Source organism: Falco naumanni, chromosome Z (assembly GCF_017639655.2).
Source record: "Falco naumanni isolate bFalNau1 chromosome Z, bFalNau1.pat, whole genome shotgun sequence".
In the NCBI taxonomy this organism is placed as follows: domain Eukaryota; kingdom Metazoa; phylum Chordata; class Aves; order Falconiformes; family Falconidae; genus Falco; species Falco naumanni.
The window spans coordinates 70,022,131-70,038,547 of record NC_054080.1 but is presented as its reverse complement, the minus strand read 5'-3'; the positions used below and the strand labels follow the sequence as shown (position 1 = coordinate 70,038,547).

The 16,417-nt window shown below is 41.0% G+C and overlaps 1 protein-coding gene across 1 annotated transcript; it reads right to left on the bottom strand.

Moving 5' to 3' along the window:
* Positions 1 to 52: 52 nt before the first annotated feature.
* On the bottom strand, positions 53 to 15,668 carry CZH5orf34 (chromosome Z C5orf34 homolog). The gene is made up of 12 exons (XM_040580878.1): positions 15,390 to 15,668; positions 15,002 to 15,091; positions 8,958 to 9,601; positions 8,277 to 8,372; positions 6,608 to 6,731; positions 5,664 to 5,755; positions 5,376 to 5,445; positions 4,342 to 4,512; positions 3,244 to 3,332; positions 2,373 to 2,465; positions 1,563 to 1,603; positions 53 to 721 (listed from the first exon to the last, which is right to left on the bottom strand). The coding sequence occupies exons 1-12, from the start codon at positions 15,582 to 15,584 to the stop codon at positions 528 to 530; spliced, it is 1,899 nt and encodes a 632-aa protein (XP_040436812.1). The 5' UTR covers positions 15,585 to 15,668; the 3' UTR covers positions 53 to 527.
* Between the last annotated feature and the right edge of the window lie 749 nt (positions 15,669 to 16,417).

Sequence of the window (16,417 nt, the reverse complement as noted above, 5' to 3'; positions counted from 1 at the left end):
TAGCTAAAGATACGGTGCACCTCCGATTGCCAGACCACACACGAGAAAGGGCTGAAGATACTTCTAAGTATTTATTTACCACAAAACAGTAGAGTAGAAAGCGTCTAGGAAACTTTTTATCCAATATTGGCCTACTTCATGTAAGCTTCTGAACAAAAGCACATGTTTACAGTTATAACTGCTTATCCTTACCCTAGTCACTTCAGCAATTAAGTTGCTTGCAAAATCTATAAAATCGAAACTATTAAAAGAGACCATTCATATATTAAAAGCAGCACTGTTAGGCCAGCCCTGATGTGTTTATACAGCTGTGCTCTTCCTACCTCACCTGTTCTTTCTGGCTAGCTACAACACACAGCTGTGGTATGACAATGGCAACTGATAGGACTTTGCAGGTTTGCTGTGGTATACTGGCAACTTGGTGACTCTGCCTGCAGCTTTCATTCCTATTGCACCTCAAAGCCTCCTCAGATGCAGCTGGCACAGCTCCTACAAAGATACGGAGCGCAGGTCTTCAGTATGAGGCTTCACTTCCCAGCAGCTGCAAGCAGAGATTCAATATCCTGAATTACTTTAGAAGTTTTTTCCAAAGCCTCCAAGACACACCCTTCTTTTATTTCTTGTGGCTCACTCCCATTTTCTGTTTTTCTGACAGTAATACCAGATGGATTGGGTTTTGCAGCAGATGTCCTTCCCAGAACATTGCTATTATCCAATAAAACTAGTGTTATTTTGTTAAGAAAAAAATACCAAACTCTTCCTCCTAATCCAAAAATTACTTCCTCATACTTCTAGTCATCATTCTGCATTACAAAGTCTCACATTTCATAACATGGTAATTACATAAAGCTAAAAAAGAAAGTGTGTATTATTTAAAATGTGTACAACATTAATAGGTAACTAACTAAAAAAAAGGGGTTTTTTTATTTTTAAAATAAATTTTTAAAAAAGTAAAGTTAAACTAAGTCTTTAACTAAGATTTCAATTTATCCAAAAATTACTTTAAAAAGGGTTACAATGATGTCATGCTGCACAATTTAACAGCATGCACTTTTCATACGAATAAAATTGAACACCGGCTTAAAGACAGTTACAAAGTGGATTTAAGCACATGCGGCCCAGCACACTTTTTTGAGCTGGCTGAACACCAAGGAACAATACTGATGCAGCTGATAAACAGAAAGGTATTGTACTGCAACAACAGGCCCAAAGGCAGCTGCATCATCCCTCTTTCAAGAACAGATCAGCAGATGAGTGTTAGCAAAACTAATGCAATACCCATTAAAGGGCTACCTTTTTTTCGTTTTTATTTTAGCTTTGTACTCTGGTCCCTGTTTTTGTTTCTGGTGCTGTGATGCAGAGTTTGGACAAGATAAATGATAAAAACTATAAATAAGAAAACATAAAAGGGCTTTAAAAGGTGATTTTAAGAAGTGGGTACAACAGTAAAAGGAGGTGAGAACAGGACCGAAAGCCTCTGATGATCTAAAATACAGATTTAAATATACAGATGAACAACAGAACATAAAAGTGAAAAAGCTTCACAGCTTTCAAAAGGATACAGGTAAATCTCTGTATTTTTTCAAGCTCAGCATCAGCAGACCTGTCCAAGGAAATAAAGATTATGAATTAGTATCATAAAAAGTTCTTAAATGTATTTTCTACTTCAGATTTTAGTTTTCCTGTTTCCAGCAATACTCAAAATTAGACAAGCAAAATGCAAACGAAAAAATGCTTTATTTTTGCCTTTCATACTACTAGCCAATGGCTGCCATTTGTCAATCATTTTTGTTGCCAAAAATCTGGGCTCTGCTTTAGGAATAGTCTCTTTGCTTTATGCCTGTCTGTATGTATAAATACAGTTTTCATTTCATCAGCCACTGAATCTGCTATAATTTGAGTAACAAGTTAAAATGCAATTGATTTCAGTTTACACATTTAAAAAAACCAGAATATATATATATATGATGTTAGTAGCACGTACTGAAAAGGACAAATATGTTAGCAAGAGATACAAGTGTCATTTATTGTTCTGTTAAAAGACGCATTTCTTAGTCTAGTTTCTCTTTTTCACCTTGCAAGATACCATCTCCGCGACATTGCCAAAGGAGGACTAATGTTACCATAATTCTCATTTTTAAGTAAGGCAGGCAGAAGCACAATGAAACATGCTTTAAATAGAACTCAACACTCAACTTACCTAATGTTTAAAACACTGAAAGAAAAATATGAAACTACACAAAATAAATGGACTTACTATTTTCATTTTTGACCCTTAGGAAATGCAGTTGATAAAATTCACAGTTTATAGTCTTTTTGAGTTCTATTTTCAACATTATTTGTAGTCAATTATTTAGGATAAAGATGAATACCAATTTTCTTCAGTTACAGAGTGTGCAGTATATTCAGGAATCCCATTCCTTTCATTCAGACTTCTGCACCATTCTATTGCTGTTCTGATGTACCTATGTCAACATGAAAAGTCACAAAAAGATATTTATGCGAGAAATGCACTCTAATTCAAGCAAAAACCTGAACATTAAAGCAATAGATCCATACAATGGATCTGAAAGAAAAAGCCATCATTAAAAATACAGTGTTTTTTATTTATATATACATTATATATATATATTCTTAGAATCTTAGAGAAGTTTCCTTGCCATTTTTGATTCCACTTTTTGTCTAGGATCTCCTTCATATTTAAATCTGTGCAGTTATAGAAAGTTATAACACAACTTTATGATTTGTAATGCACAGTGTACAAGTGTTTATTTTTGGTTTTGAATTATCTGCTTGCTAAAATACAGCACAGTAAGCTTCTGGTGATTCCCATAACGAGGCTCTAACTAGAGCAAGCAGATTAGAGAAAATAACCTGAGGCAGAGGTCAGTAACTGTAACAAAGCAAAAATTGGATGAAGTTCTATCCAGTTCTATGTATCAGCTCTACATAGGACAAAGATTTTTTTTTTCTTTATCCACCAGTATAAGTGCCAAGTTGCAGCTCTAGTTATTTTTCTAAAAAGACATTACTGTAACAATTATAATGGAATGACAGCATGCGGTGGTACTGAGTCATACAGGTCCTGAATCTCTGCCAGATGTACGATGAAGCTTTTACCATTACGTGTTTGGTTACCCCCACAACACCACTGCCCCCAGCAGTAAATACCATTTCTTCATATAAAAGGATTTTTACATAGTTCTTTCATGTTTTACTTTAAATTGTTTAAATTGATTATACCTTTCATAGATTCCAGGATGACTTATTTGTATTAGCTGCTGTACCCCTTCAGGAGTAGTTAACTTACACCAGCCTACATCTTCATTTACCTTAGAAGAAAAAAAAAGTATTTATTTTCTGCTGCAGTCTGAAGAAAAAAAATGCAAGTATAACATACCAATTTAAGAATTAATTATCTACGAATATGCCACTTTGAACACTTGAAGTCTGTGTTTTGCTAAGGACAGAATTTGATATAGTCTGCTATGACAAATGCAGGGGGAAAAAATAAGGACACCTAGCGTGGCCCCAACACTTGTTTTGTACTATTAAAGAACAAATTATTTCTAAAAGTGGATAGAAATATTTCCAAACCTGTAGAATTCTCAGTTCTTCCTCCTTCTATAATAACAGAATATACAGACTTTAGCTAGCTCACATCAGGAAGTTACACTGTATCTTTTGACACTAACTATCATATTTATATTGCTTGTAATAGAGATGTTCTCAGACTCTAACATCTTTTTTGTGTCTCCTCACCTTAGGGTAATGAGCAAAGACACAGAAGCCAAAAGTCTCAGCAGTCCACAACCTTGAGTCCCACACTCACATAATTTTCTCTGTAGTGCCATTTTGCAAAAATCAACATTATCTTTTTAGTCCTGTATTAAGTAGATTTACAAATGCATACAGAATACCATATACACAAGCTTACTTTTCTCAGTGATTTTTTGCTATGCATCTACTCAATTATAGGTAATTTGCAATAAGAAAGACTCCCTTTGATCAATGTGAGTGACTTCTTGAAAGGATAAAGTTTTATTTGCCTCTTTAGGCATCAGTTATGCATTAAAATATTTTTCTCTTCATTTCTGGTTAGAATGTTTGCAGTAAATTACTGGTGATGCTTGTGGATAGTTCCTACTTTCATTTAGGCTACTGTAGTAGCTCAAGAGTAAGCAACAGCAGCCGACTGTTTTGAGTTTGTAATCTCTCAGACAGATTTCAGTTTCTATTTTACAGGCATCAAAACTTTTGTTTCATTTCCTTGTTAGTTTCTTAGTAACACTTCTTCATGAGGACTTTTAAGAATAGTAATTCCTCAAAGTCATGAGTTACCTGGATCCTACTACAGGAAGAGCTGAAATCCCAGACCATATTCAAGGTCACCCCATCCCAAAAAGCAGCATGGACTTTATGATCTGAGTACACCACAAGTATTCCTATGCTGGGAATAACGTTTTCATACAGCAAAACCGGCAACATTTCTCTTCCATCTGTCTCAGGTACCTAGAATCAAACAAATACATTAAAAACCTGAGGAAAAGTCACTTACCAGGTTTTGGCTGGGATACAGTTAATCCTTTTACCAGTAGCTGGTACAGTGCTGTGTTTTGGCATTAGTGTGATAATAATATTGGTAACATACAGATGTTTTTAGTTATTGCTAAATAATATTTATACCAAGTCAAGCCTTCTCAGTTTCTCAGGCCCTGCCAGCAAGAAGGGGCACAAGAAAGTGGGAGGGGACACAGCCGGGACAGCTGACCTGAACTAGCCAAAGGGATATACCATACCATAGGACATCATGCTTGGTATATAAACTGAGGTGTTGCCCAGGGCCTGCAGCTTGCGGCCTGGGGACTGGCTGGGCACTGGTCAGCAGGTGGCGAGCAACTGTATAGTGTGGGGTTTTTTGGCTTTTTTTTTTTTTCTTTTGGATTTTATTCCTTTCTCTCCATTACTACTGTTATTACTATTATTTTATTTCATTTCAATTATTAAATTGTTCTTCTCTCTATTCACAAGTTTTACCTTTTTCCCCAATTCTCTTTCCCATCCTGTTGGGGGGGTGGGGAGCAAGCAAGCAGCTGCATGGTACTTAGTTGCTGGCTGGGGTTAAACCATGACATCTCTACAACTGTTTGTATCCCAAATTTTCAATTCTCTTGTTTTCCCAGACCACAGCCAGCTCTCTATCATGCAGTTGCCTTCACAAATACACCTTTACACTGCATGCTTTTGGTTCCCAAATGTCTACCTTCTGGTCTTTGAGGATACATGCACCATTCTTCCCTCTAGAGATTAGGTCCTATTCCCTATAGCCTGTATAATCATAACACTGAAAGATTTATAAATCTTCCACTACATACCATTTTCCAGCAGCAGAGATAATAATTATGAGTTAATGATAGTTTAGTCTTGTAGCAGTACTGAAGTATTCTGAGGAGAAAAAAACCAAACAAAATACTAAGTATTTCACACTCACTATGTCTTCTAAACAGTTGCAACCTTTGTTCTGTAAGTTTATACGCATCCTCAGTGCTAATACAAATTGATTTTTACACTTAATGTCATCGTAAGTATTATGTGTAATTTTAACTACTGTCCTTTCATAGTCAGAGGAATTAATGTAACAAAAGAAAAAACAGTAAAGTTACTTGATTGCTTGAGTAATAATAGAGGATATAGAGTACAGATTTCCAGGTACATCAGGAGGTAGACTCTTTATTGAATACATCTTTTCTTCTTTCTGCAGTAAGGAGCAGAGAGATGAGTGAGTTAGTTACTGTAGCATGAAAACAGTATTAAGAGCTTGCAAGATACTAGATTTCTGACCTCCCAGAAAGCAACTATAATCACATCTAAATTTGTCCCACAACACAGACAAGTATCTCCTTGAAAAGTCAAACAATGCAGTTGTATTCTTTAAGCCTACTTGTGTGAGAAGAAACAGCTTCCATGTGCTTTGTATGGACCGAAAAGTTCTCTTATCAGAGAGCAGACTAGTTCATTGCCGAGTAACTACATTTGACCACAAGTTTAAGGCTAGGTTTGAAGGGTACAAAGTTGACCCTTAATTCTGCTATAAAAATACAAAGCACTGCATAATCACTTGACAGGACCTCTACTCAGGGGAAACTTAATAGACAGAGAGAGGCAAAACCATTTCTCCAGCACTGAACAGCTGGTCTGTGGCAAAGTCTCCATATAGTGACAAAGTAAATACTTCCAAGTACATAAAGGTTAAACTCTAATCAATATATTAGTTAAAATAATTAAACTTAGATTAATTAAAAAGAATTAAACTTATCTTCAAGTTAGTGAGAAATGTTATTGTAGAATCTTACTGCAGTACAGTTGAGCTTGAGAAACAAATGTTACAATGAGTAAAATTTCTCTTATTGTGTCTACAATTTACAGAAATCTATTCCGAGACAGCAGGAATAATCTCATTTTTTGTATGATTTGATTGCTGGATTCAGTCATTACAGTAATTACCAATGTAGGGACTTCACTACAGACTGCACAGCCAAATTGTCTTAAAGCTAAGAAAACTGCTAACTTGACGGAATACAGAACATATTTTAAAATAGTTTTATACCTTTTTTGTTCCTTTCTGGATTGCATAATGTGTGAAATAGTTTCCCAAAAATGCTCCCTCTGACCTGAAAACTGAGTCATCACCAGGGTAAATTTCTGTGATGTTTTTCCTACCATGGATAAATCTAAGAGAAATAACAAAATTTTTAACAAGTATTAAAAATGCTGTGTCACTAAGATGTGTAGCAGGTTAGTACACCTGAAGGAAGCACTAAGCGGAAACACATCTTCAACAGAACTCACATAAAAAACTTTTTACTGCTTCACAAACAGCAGAGTGTACAATATCTTTTAACAGAGAGGATTAGGATTAGTATTACCAGGCTCTTTGCATGTATGCATGAGGAGCTGTAGAGGAATGAAGCTGGGTTAATTACCATTGATAATATACAACTGTGGGCTGGCTGATGTAGACAAGGTGCAGCTGTGGCTGGTTCTGTTAAGGGGCTGGGCAGCCAAGGAAGAGACAAGGAAGAAGCAGAGAGAAGAGAGAACACACGCCCTGGGGGAGGACAGACAAGGAGAAGGCAGCAGAGGGACTGGCATGAAGAGTATGCTGGTATGTGATGGTAAAAGACCTTGTTGCAGCCCGCTAGTTTGGAGAGTGCCGCAACAAGGAGCGGGAGTTAAACAAGCTCAGGAAAGCTTTTTTGTGTTAGGTAAACATCTCACAAGAACTGCTCTTTCCACTGACCACAAAATATAATCACTCTAAAAAGAAAAATCCAATCTGCTTAGTGGATGAGCTGTACCTAGTGTATACAGAGAACTGACAGACTGAACGATTCCTGAACAGCCTGAAGGTTTTGTCTCTACTGCAGTTGCGTGTATTTCACTAAGATCAGTATCTTACTTGTGATCATATGGTATCTTGGAACCTAAAACACATTTAATGACACAATTCTGTAATTCTGTGGTTACATGCCTGGACTTTGGAAATGAGACTAACAAGACTAAGTATGGCTTCTCACCATACTCTCAAAGAAATGAGGTATAGTACTGAAGTAGCTGCTAAACATTTTGTTCACGTGAGAGGAAAATTTAGGAATTACACTGAGAAAAATTAACAACACTGGGCAGAAAGAGTAAAGCTTTAAAAAGATTATGCTTTTATGAAAGACTTTTAGATGCTGATAGCAACTGTAGCATTTTCAAAGTCTGTATAACAGAATTGAAAGGGCAGTTTTTTTAAAAAAGTGGGGTTTTTTAAATCATATGGACAAGGTGATTCGCCAGGAAAACCCACAGTTTAGCTGCCTGCAACATGTGAATTATGTAGGTCACCAAGACAAACATTTCTAAAGCATGAAATCTTCATCATCAAAAGGATCAATGTAATTTGCAAAGAAACAAAGCACCATAACTGTCAGTGAAGTCTGCAGGAGTTCCAGCTGTCCAGTAACCATTTAAGAAATCAGATAATCAGATCACTTCTTTAAAAGCCTTAAACGTGATTTCAGATTGTTTCAGACATACCCACTTTCAGACCTGAAATATACTGCACTAGAAAATCAGAAGTCCAGTGAACAAACTGCAGTCTAACTCTTACCTGATGATTGTGTACAATTTTTCAAGAGTGAGAAAGGGACAAAGTAAGACAATTCATCCTAAAGCTTAATTCCTATACAAACAGAGTCTTCTGAAGATGAAACGCATGATCTCCTACTTACCTGTACAAAACACCCTGGCACCATACAATTTGAATTAGCTGAGGGCATGAATACTCTTCAGTACCTTCATTCCGAAAGAAATCACAGAAAGTCCACCTGTAAAATACAATAAAAGCTTCAGTAGGTCCAAAGGTTGTGGGGGCTGGGGGTTGAGTGCTGGTAATCATTTCTGGACCAAGAACAGATGCGTGCACACCTATCCAAAGGAAAAGAGGCCACATATTTTTAGAGTCCTCTGATCCCTGAGTTACTCCCATTAGTTACCAAATTAGTTTTCTCAGACCTGCAAAGGTTTGATTATTTTTAGTGGTGCTGACCAAGAACGTATGCCACTGGCCCAATTCAGAAGTATTATCTTGTCAAAAATGACAAAAAGCCAAACCAACCCAAAACCTATGTTCTTTTTCCAGTATTCTTTTTTTTTATTTACATATTTATACAGCATGTCAGAAAATAACATTTATTTTTCTCTGGACTAATTACTATATATACACTACAGTAGGATCCAGAATGTTGGTTTGACAAATTTCGTGTTTCACAAAGTTCTTAAAAAAAAATTGATAGTGTTTTTTGGTTTTTTTTATAGCTAGAATTCAGTTATTTTGCTAAAGGCTGAATTTCCAAACTGCAGACTTGTAAAACATATGTTAACAACTACAAAGTAAATAGTGTATATATTACCTGTGTAGGTGTGGGGCTTTGCAGCTAAGTGGCAAAGCAGTAGGCAAACAAGCAACTGTTCCATGTGTTTCAGGGTCTATTAAAACATCACCTTCTATAGATGTATGGTTGTTTTTCTCACATGTCTTCGCTACATTCTTAAGAGTATTTAAGTTATAGCACAGGAGCGCCAATGACAAAGGGTACTTCCATTCTTCCGGGTACGAGGAAACAGACCAATGCTGTGTAACCCATGTGTATTCAGAAGAGCAATTTGTGTTGGACAAAGGGACTCCATCTCTGTCTTTTTGATCCTTTGGTTTGGTTGGTTCTCTGTATTTACCTTCAGAACCACCATGTTCATTCTTACTCTCTGTTTGTGTTTGTTGCGATGACATTTCTGCAACAGGATTTTTCCTTGATTTTCCATACTGATCTCCAGTTCGATAGTTGCTGTTCTTCTGAAAGGAGTGTAAGGATGCTGCAGATGACTGGCTGACTTTGCATAAGAACTCCACTGTAAATTCTTGCTGCAGTTCTGGCAGGTAAAGGTGAGCATAACCATCTACTGACGAGATCTTCACACTGCCATTGTCTACACATGTTGACAAATTGGCTGTAGCAGGGTCAGGCCATCTGACTTCTAAGATATCACTGAAAAGAATCTAATAAAAGAAAAAGGATTGGAATGTGCAGCAAGATAAAAATGACCTGCTTCCCAGAAATTACAATGAAGGTTTTACATTTAAATTAATTCAGTCCTTCTCCAAGGTGATGTACACAAGAAACTTTACTCTGTATTTATCTGCATACAGGAATTCAAGAGGAAGCAAAATATCTAACCTTCGTATCTGCTTCCTCCTGTTCTAACAGACTTCCATCTAGCAATAATGCTTTAATTTAATATGCATTCATAAACTAGACAGCCAATTACCCAGGCACAACTCCCCACAGACAGTAGATATTTCTGTTTCCAACTGCTTCTTAAAAAACACTTAGGAAAAAGCCTAAATCATCTTGATCAGATCAGTTATCAGTAGACTTCACGGAAAGCCCACATTAAATTTGTGTACATTAAACCCCCATGTGCTCTGAAGCCTTCCCTTTATTTATAAAAATAAAATAAGCCTGTAAAATGATATGTAAACATATATTTATGTGTTCTTATTGTAACCAAAATCAAGAATAAGAAAACTCCTTAACACCCATGTAGCATTAAGATACAGGTGTTCTTTACTGCAGTGCTGGATGCACAGGGGATTGCTCCACCTAATGTGCATGGCTTCCTTCTCTCAGGTACCTCTTTTTATGCCATACGTGTATACGTGTTCAACAACCTTCCTGGAAAAGACACAAATATTCATGAGATTACCCAAAGCTAATTATAATATTCACACTTCCCCTCACTTGTCCAGAGCAGGGGTCTTCACTGGTCTTGAGGGTCTGCAAATCTGCCCACTCCTCTATTCAGCTGGCCAGAGTTCTCCTTTGCAGTCCTCATGTATAGTCTTAAACCAGGTCATTTTGGCCTCTTTCTTGGACTGGAATTGCGGGCCTTGGGCCAGTTTTCCTTCATCCTCCAGGGCTACTTCTTTGTTAGAACCCGAATTTATTGCTTACAAGTGTAACACTAACTGTTCAAACCTAGGATGCACGACTACTTCTACATTCTTTAAACCTTAACCCCTCCATAACATTACCACAATGGAAATTTATTGAAAATTTTTTGCATCTAGGTGGGCAATCTTACTTAATCCTGCAGCACCACAGATTAAGTTACACAGCTATTGCTAGGATATAGATAAAACATTATTTCTGAAGAAGAATTTAACATATAATAAAGATTTTAGACTTTTCAATACAACATTTGGAAAGTCTCAAAAGAATACCCTCATCGCACTGCTGTGATATTAAAGTACAGATTGCTGCTTCAATTAGCACTTTCGTTCAAAACAAACAAAAATCTTTTTCATGGCGTAGGCCCTTGTGTTACTACTACTTCAAAAATGAAGCACATGATTCTCAACCAGTTACTCCAAACAAGCACTGCATCTACCTCAAACCCCAGATTAAAGTTTTTCCCACAGACAAGATATAGTTTAAAAAATAAACTAATCACCTTCTGAAATTAGAAACATTCTGTTAAGATAGAATCCCTTTCTAGCAAGATGCAAAAGTTCTCCCCTATAATGAGGTATTGTCATTATACTTGATCTCCACACAGAAGATATTCTTAGTCTGCTTCCAGTTGAAGGCTCCAATTAAAGCACTAGATTCCAAATAAACAGAGAAATGCAAATACTCCCAAATAAGATGTTAAAAACCTTAGCAAACAAATATCCACACTCCTCATAATTTTATCTCAATTTAATCAGCTTTGTCTCATTTGACTGAGCTTAATCAGATATGTTTCAGCCCTGATCATACTTTGGCCCAGCACTGGAAAAGCCTGGAGTCCAATAAAAATGAAACGTGACAGAGCTAGTGTATTAGTAACGTGGGAAAGTCTGCTGAAGGTATATAGGGCACTAAAGATGAAAATTTACCATATAAAATTGCAAAGGGTACCTAAAAAAAATAATCAAGTGACTAGACAAAAGGCTGCAGAGAAATTTAATGGGATATAAACGGGGAAAAGCAATCTTAACTTTACATATAAAAGGATGGGCTTGGAGCTGACCACCAGCCAGGAATAAGATCTTGGTGTTATGTTGACAGACCCATGCAAATATACTCTATGTTCAGCAGCAGTTTAAATAGTGTATCAAATGTTTGAAAATTCTAGGAAAGGAACAAGAACAAACAGGAGATACAACTATAGCACTGAATATATTCATGGTTAACCTGCGTTTTGAATGCTATTTGCACTTTTGAGCAGGCCACACCACTAACAAGATCCCCCTTGTCAACCTGTTTAGAGACATCATCCACATGTGGATGATGATCTGTTGTTAGTCTGACCAAAGCAGACCCTAAGTAAACTGTAGTGCCAGGTTATTTTGAATTCAATCATAGGCAAAGTAATACAGCACTGTAGAAGCATTTTGGTACCCAGTGGGCCCAGTAAAAGTATTGTCACTGCTAGTAACAGACTGCATACCACTTGGCTGCCCTTGATTCCAGTTCATACTGAAGTTCTAGCATGTCTGGTACAGCAGCACTCAACAGCAGTGTGACTTCATTCAGGCCACAATAGTCCACTGCTGGTCTCCACTCCCCATTAGGCTTTCGCACTGGCCATATGGGCTATTAAAGGGTGAACGGGTCCTGCTGACCGCTCCATGGCTCTCCAGCTGGCAAATCAGCTTATGGATGGGAATCAGGGAGTCTCGGCTGGTGCGCTATTGCCACCGGTGCGCCGTCGTAGCAGCGATCGGCACCTGCTGTTCTTCGACCTTCAGTAACCCCACCACAGACGGGCCTTGTGAAAGGCCGGGCGAAGCGGACGCTGCTTACATTCCTCCCTTTCCAAGGCAGCTGTACCAAAAGCCCACCAACACCCTTTCGGCTCCTTGAAATACCCTCTGCTAAACCAGTCTGTGCCAGGGACACGCAGAGCCTCTGGGCCAGTCACAAGGGGATGTTCTTGCCACTCGTTGCCAGTCAGGCTTATTTCAGCCTCCAACACAGCTGAGCTGTTGAGATCTCCCTGTCACTCCAGAAACACTGACGGGTTCTGCCCCTTCAAAGTTTGATGGCATTAGAGTTCACTGTGCACCAGTATCTACTAGAGCTTTACATTCCTGTGGGTCTGATGTGCCAGGCCATCGGATCCACACGGTCCAGTAAGCCCAGTTATCCCTGACATCCACCTGGCTGGAGGCAGGGTCCCTCTCATCCTGGTCGTAGGATTCTCCACTAGGACAGCAAGTGGTGTAAAGCAGATGTAGTGTGGAGCAGTTCTGCTCACTTATGCCACCCAATGCCTAGGAGCAACTACAACACTTGAGTACACAGACCAAGTTAGTTTTACAACCAGCAAGTCCATCATATCATAAACCAGTACTACATAGTACAACACATGATAACGTTAGCCCAGGTCCCAAGGAAAACAAACAGCACAACAGGGAACACATACTGTAAGTAAATTAAACAATGCAACCCTGAGACCATGGGCAGCAACTTCAAGAGCAAAAGAATCAGCACCGTGGCCAATGATTATCAATGCAACAAAACGAATACCAAAACTAATTTCCTTCTAACACGCTCTAGTTGGACCTGTCGCTATCTCAACCCTTCATTGCCTGTTCGGGCACCAAAAAGGACTGTCGGGGTTTAACCCCAGCCGGCAACCAAGCATCACTCAGCCACTCGCTCACTCAGCCCTCACCCAGAGGGGTGGGGAGGAGAATCAGAGAGGAATGTAACACTTGAGGGTTGAGATAAAAACAGTTCAATAATTGAGATAAAGTAAGAGAGCAATAATAATAATAATAGTTATAATGAAAAGGAAGGAGAGGGGGAGAGGAATGAAATCCAAAGGGAAGGGAGGAAAGAAAACAATGGATGCACAATAGCACTGATCACCACCTGCTGACTGATGCCCAGCCAGTCCCCGAGCTACGATCAGCTGGCCCTGGCCAACCCCCCCCCAGGTTATATACCCAGCATGACGTCCCATGGTATGGAACACCCCTTTGGCCACTTGGGGTCGGCTGACATGGCTGTGCCCCCTTCCCATTTCTTGTGCCCCTCCAGCCCTCTCGCTGGCAGGGCCTGAGGAACTGAGAAGTCCTTGGCTTAGTATAAACCACCACCCAGCAGCAACCAAAGACACCAGTGTGCTATCAACATTGTCCTCACACCAAAGCCAAAAACCAGCACTGCACCAGCTACTAAGAAGAAAATTAACTCTATCCCAGTGAAAACCAGGACACTGTGTCTTACGCTAACCATACAAGGCCCCAAGCTAGCCTGTTAGGCTCAATACTGACTTGTAATAAGAACATGGTGAGTGAAATGGAGCTGGATAAATGCTGAAGTGTGGGAAATCGTAAAAAGGCCTTGAAAATACAGGCACTGTATTTTATATAATATATATTATATAAGAGGCCACAAACCAATGAACAGATAGCAAATTACTGAGGAAGTCCAATCTCAAGAGCCAGAAGACTGCTTTTGCTTTAAGAAAAGCAGCAGCTGAGAAACCAAGATGGGGCAGGGTAGGGGTAAGCGAAGCCAAAAGAAAAAGTCAAGCAACAGGGTAAGGCACTTTGCTGTGGCCTGGGAAAGTTATCCCTGAACATCCTGAAGCAGGCAGTCACAGTGCAAGCTCTAAGTTAGAAACTCTCTAGAAACCCAGCCATCTTCCAGAAGAGCAAGATCCTGGTGTGGGGAGGGTGGAAGGCTACCCACTAGTGTCAATGACAGAGCATTGTACCGTGCTGTCGTGCCTTGCAGTGAATGTACTGTATGACTGTTAAGGACTGACTGCTGTTAAGTAGGCAGCGATACTGACTGACAGTTTTCAGCAACTAAACATTAGCATGAAGTGTGTTACTAATAAAGCGTTAAGTCTAAAAGTTTTCAAACTCCCCTGATTTATCAGTTGTCTTTAGACTCCCACAACAGTATGCACACACTCATGAGGTGTAAAGCTCCTAGGAATAGTAAACGGGGTCTCTGGATGGACCTTCAGTCTGACCTGGAGCAGTCACTCCCAGTGTGACACTGCCTCAGCCCTCCAGCAGGCCCCTGCAACAGGCTCACATGGGTACTTCAAGCGGGGAAACAATGGGATTCTGAACCCCACAGCCTCTCAGAAAACACCGTCCTACTTCACCAAGCCTTCCCTGAAAGGTTTCAGGTGCAGAAATGTGTCAGTATGTAAAACAGCTTATTCTAACATACGTAGAAAATCCTGGGTTTTAGTCTTATTAGAAGCAAACAAACCCTTTAGTGTTTGGCTATGAAGGATATGCATAAAAAGCTGCATTAGCCAAGCTGTACCTCTGCCCATCTGCCAGGCCTGTACCCAGGCACATGCACGTATGGTCAAGCAAAGCCGCTCTGCCAGACCACTGGCGAAGCTTGTTTCACAAGAGCGTTACATGTGTAACTCTCACCTTTTTTCTTTCTGGAGGTATAACACGGGAAGGTAAGTACGGGCGAGGAGAAAACTTGTTCCGGAAATCTAGAGCTCGCAGAAGTCGTTCCTATTGAAGTGGGAAGAACAAAATCAAACTTTAGAATGAGAAGCTGATTTCATCCTCTTCTATACTGGACTGAGGGTGAGAACGCCTCCTCCCCGGTTTGACAGAGGAGCAGCCACCCCGGTCCCGGTGGCCCTGACAGGCCGGCGGCGGGTGCGGCACAGCCCCAGCGGTGCCCGGTTGCCCCCCGGGCGGAAGCCCAGGCGCTCCGCTCACGGCCGCTTCCCAGAACCCGCAGAGGCACACACGGGACTCCCTCCCCTCCCCAAACGGCCTGTGACAGCGCCCGCCCGCCACGTACCCTGTGGGCGCTGACGACGAAGGCGACCCGCTGGCGGGTGGTCTCCGCCGGCTGGAGGGGGTGGGCAGCGGCGGGGAGCGCCGCTTCGTAGAGGTACTCGCCGCCGCAAGGAGACAGTAGCAAGCGGGACCCCCCTGCGTAGTGCACCTCCGTCGAGTCGTCCCCGTACAGCACCATCAGGCTTTCCGGCTCCATGTCCCCGCGGGGCCGGCCGGCACGGCGCGGAACCGGCCGTCGGCAGCGGCGCAAGGCGGGAAGCCTGGGGGGGCGAGGCGCCTGGGGGGCGGGGCCCGCGCTCTCTGCCCCACCCTTCCCGGCAGCGCCTGCGGCCGCAGGGAACGGACCGCAGGTGGGGCGGGGCTGAGGGAGCCTTGCTGGGACGAGCAGGTGGGCGTGCGCGCCCCGGCTTTGTACTTTAGCTTTTGGGGTTTTTTGTAGTTTTTATCCCCTGGAAGCAGCGAGGTCTTGTCTTGCCGCTCCAGAAAAGAAAACAAGCCGTACCAAGACCTAGACTGTAGAAAAAACCCCGCTGAGTGTAACCGTTCCCTCAGGAGTGCGGCGGTCCGGAGCCTCTCCCCCCGCGGCCGCGGCCGTGCCCCGGGGTCCGTCCCGCGCCGCCTCCCCACAGGGGCATCGCTGGAACGAGGGGGCTGAGGGGACGGAACGAGGGATAAGCTCTGCAGCGCGTCCTCGGGACAGATGGCGGATAGTTCTGTGACTGCTGCTTTACATTCGTGCGTCTGTAGGGTCTGTAGGGCAGGAGGTCTGACGGATACGGCGTACTGAGGCCTGGTCGCAGAAGCCCCAGCTGAGCAGCCTGAAAGGCTGGTTTCTGAAAGGCCAATTTAAAAATTATGCCTGGTTGCCTTTTTGGAAGATATGTACAGTCTCCCTCACTGCATACCCAATATGGTCAGTTTAATCAAAGCTGTTTAAAGTGGATGACAGTTTACAGTTAACTGTCAATTTATTACCAATTCCTGCTTAAAGCGGTTACATGTAATGCAAGATCCTTTGCTATGCAGGCC

Coding starts and splice junctions, on each gene's coding strand:
- CZH5orf34 (XM_040580878.1), bottom strand. CDS start 15,584: ATGGAGCCGGAAAGCCTGATGGTGCTGTACGGGGACGACTCGACGGAG. Junction 9,602..15,001: donor TACCTCCAGAAAGAAAAAAG/GTGAGAGTTACA, acceptor TTCTTTTATTAG/ATTCTTTTCAGTGATATCTT. Junction 1,604..2,372: donor TCTGTAACTGAAGAAAATTG/GTATTCATCTTT, acceptor TTCCTTGGACAG/GTCTGCTGATGCTGAGCTTG.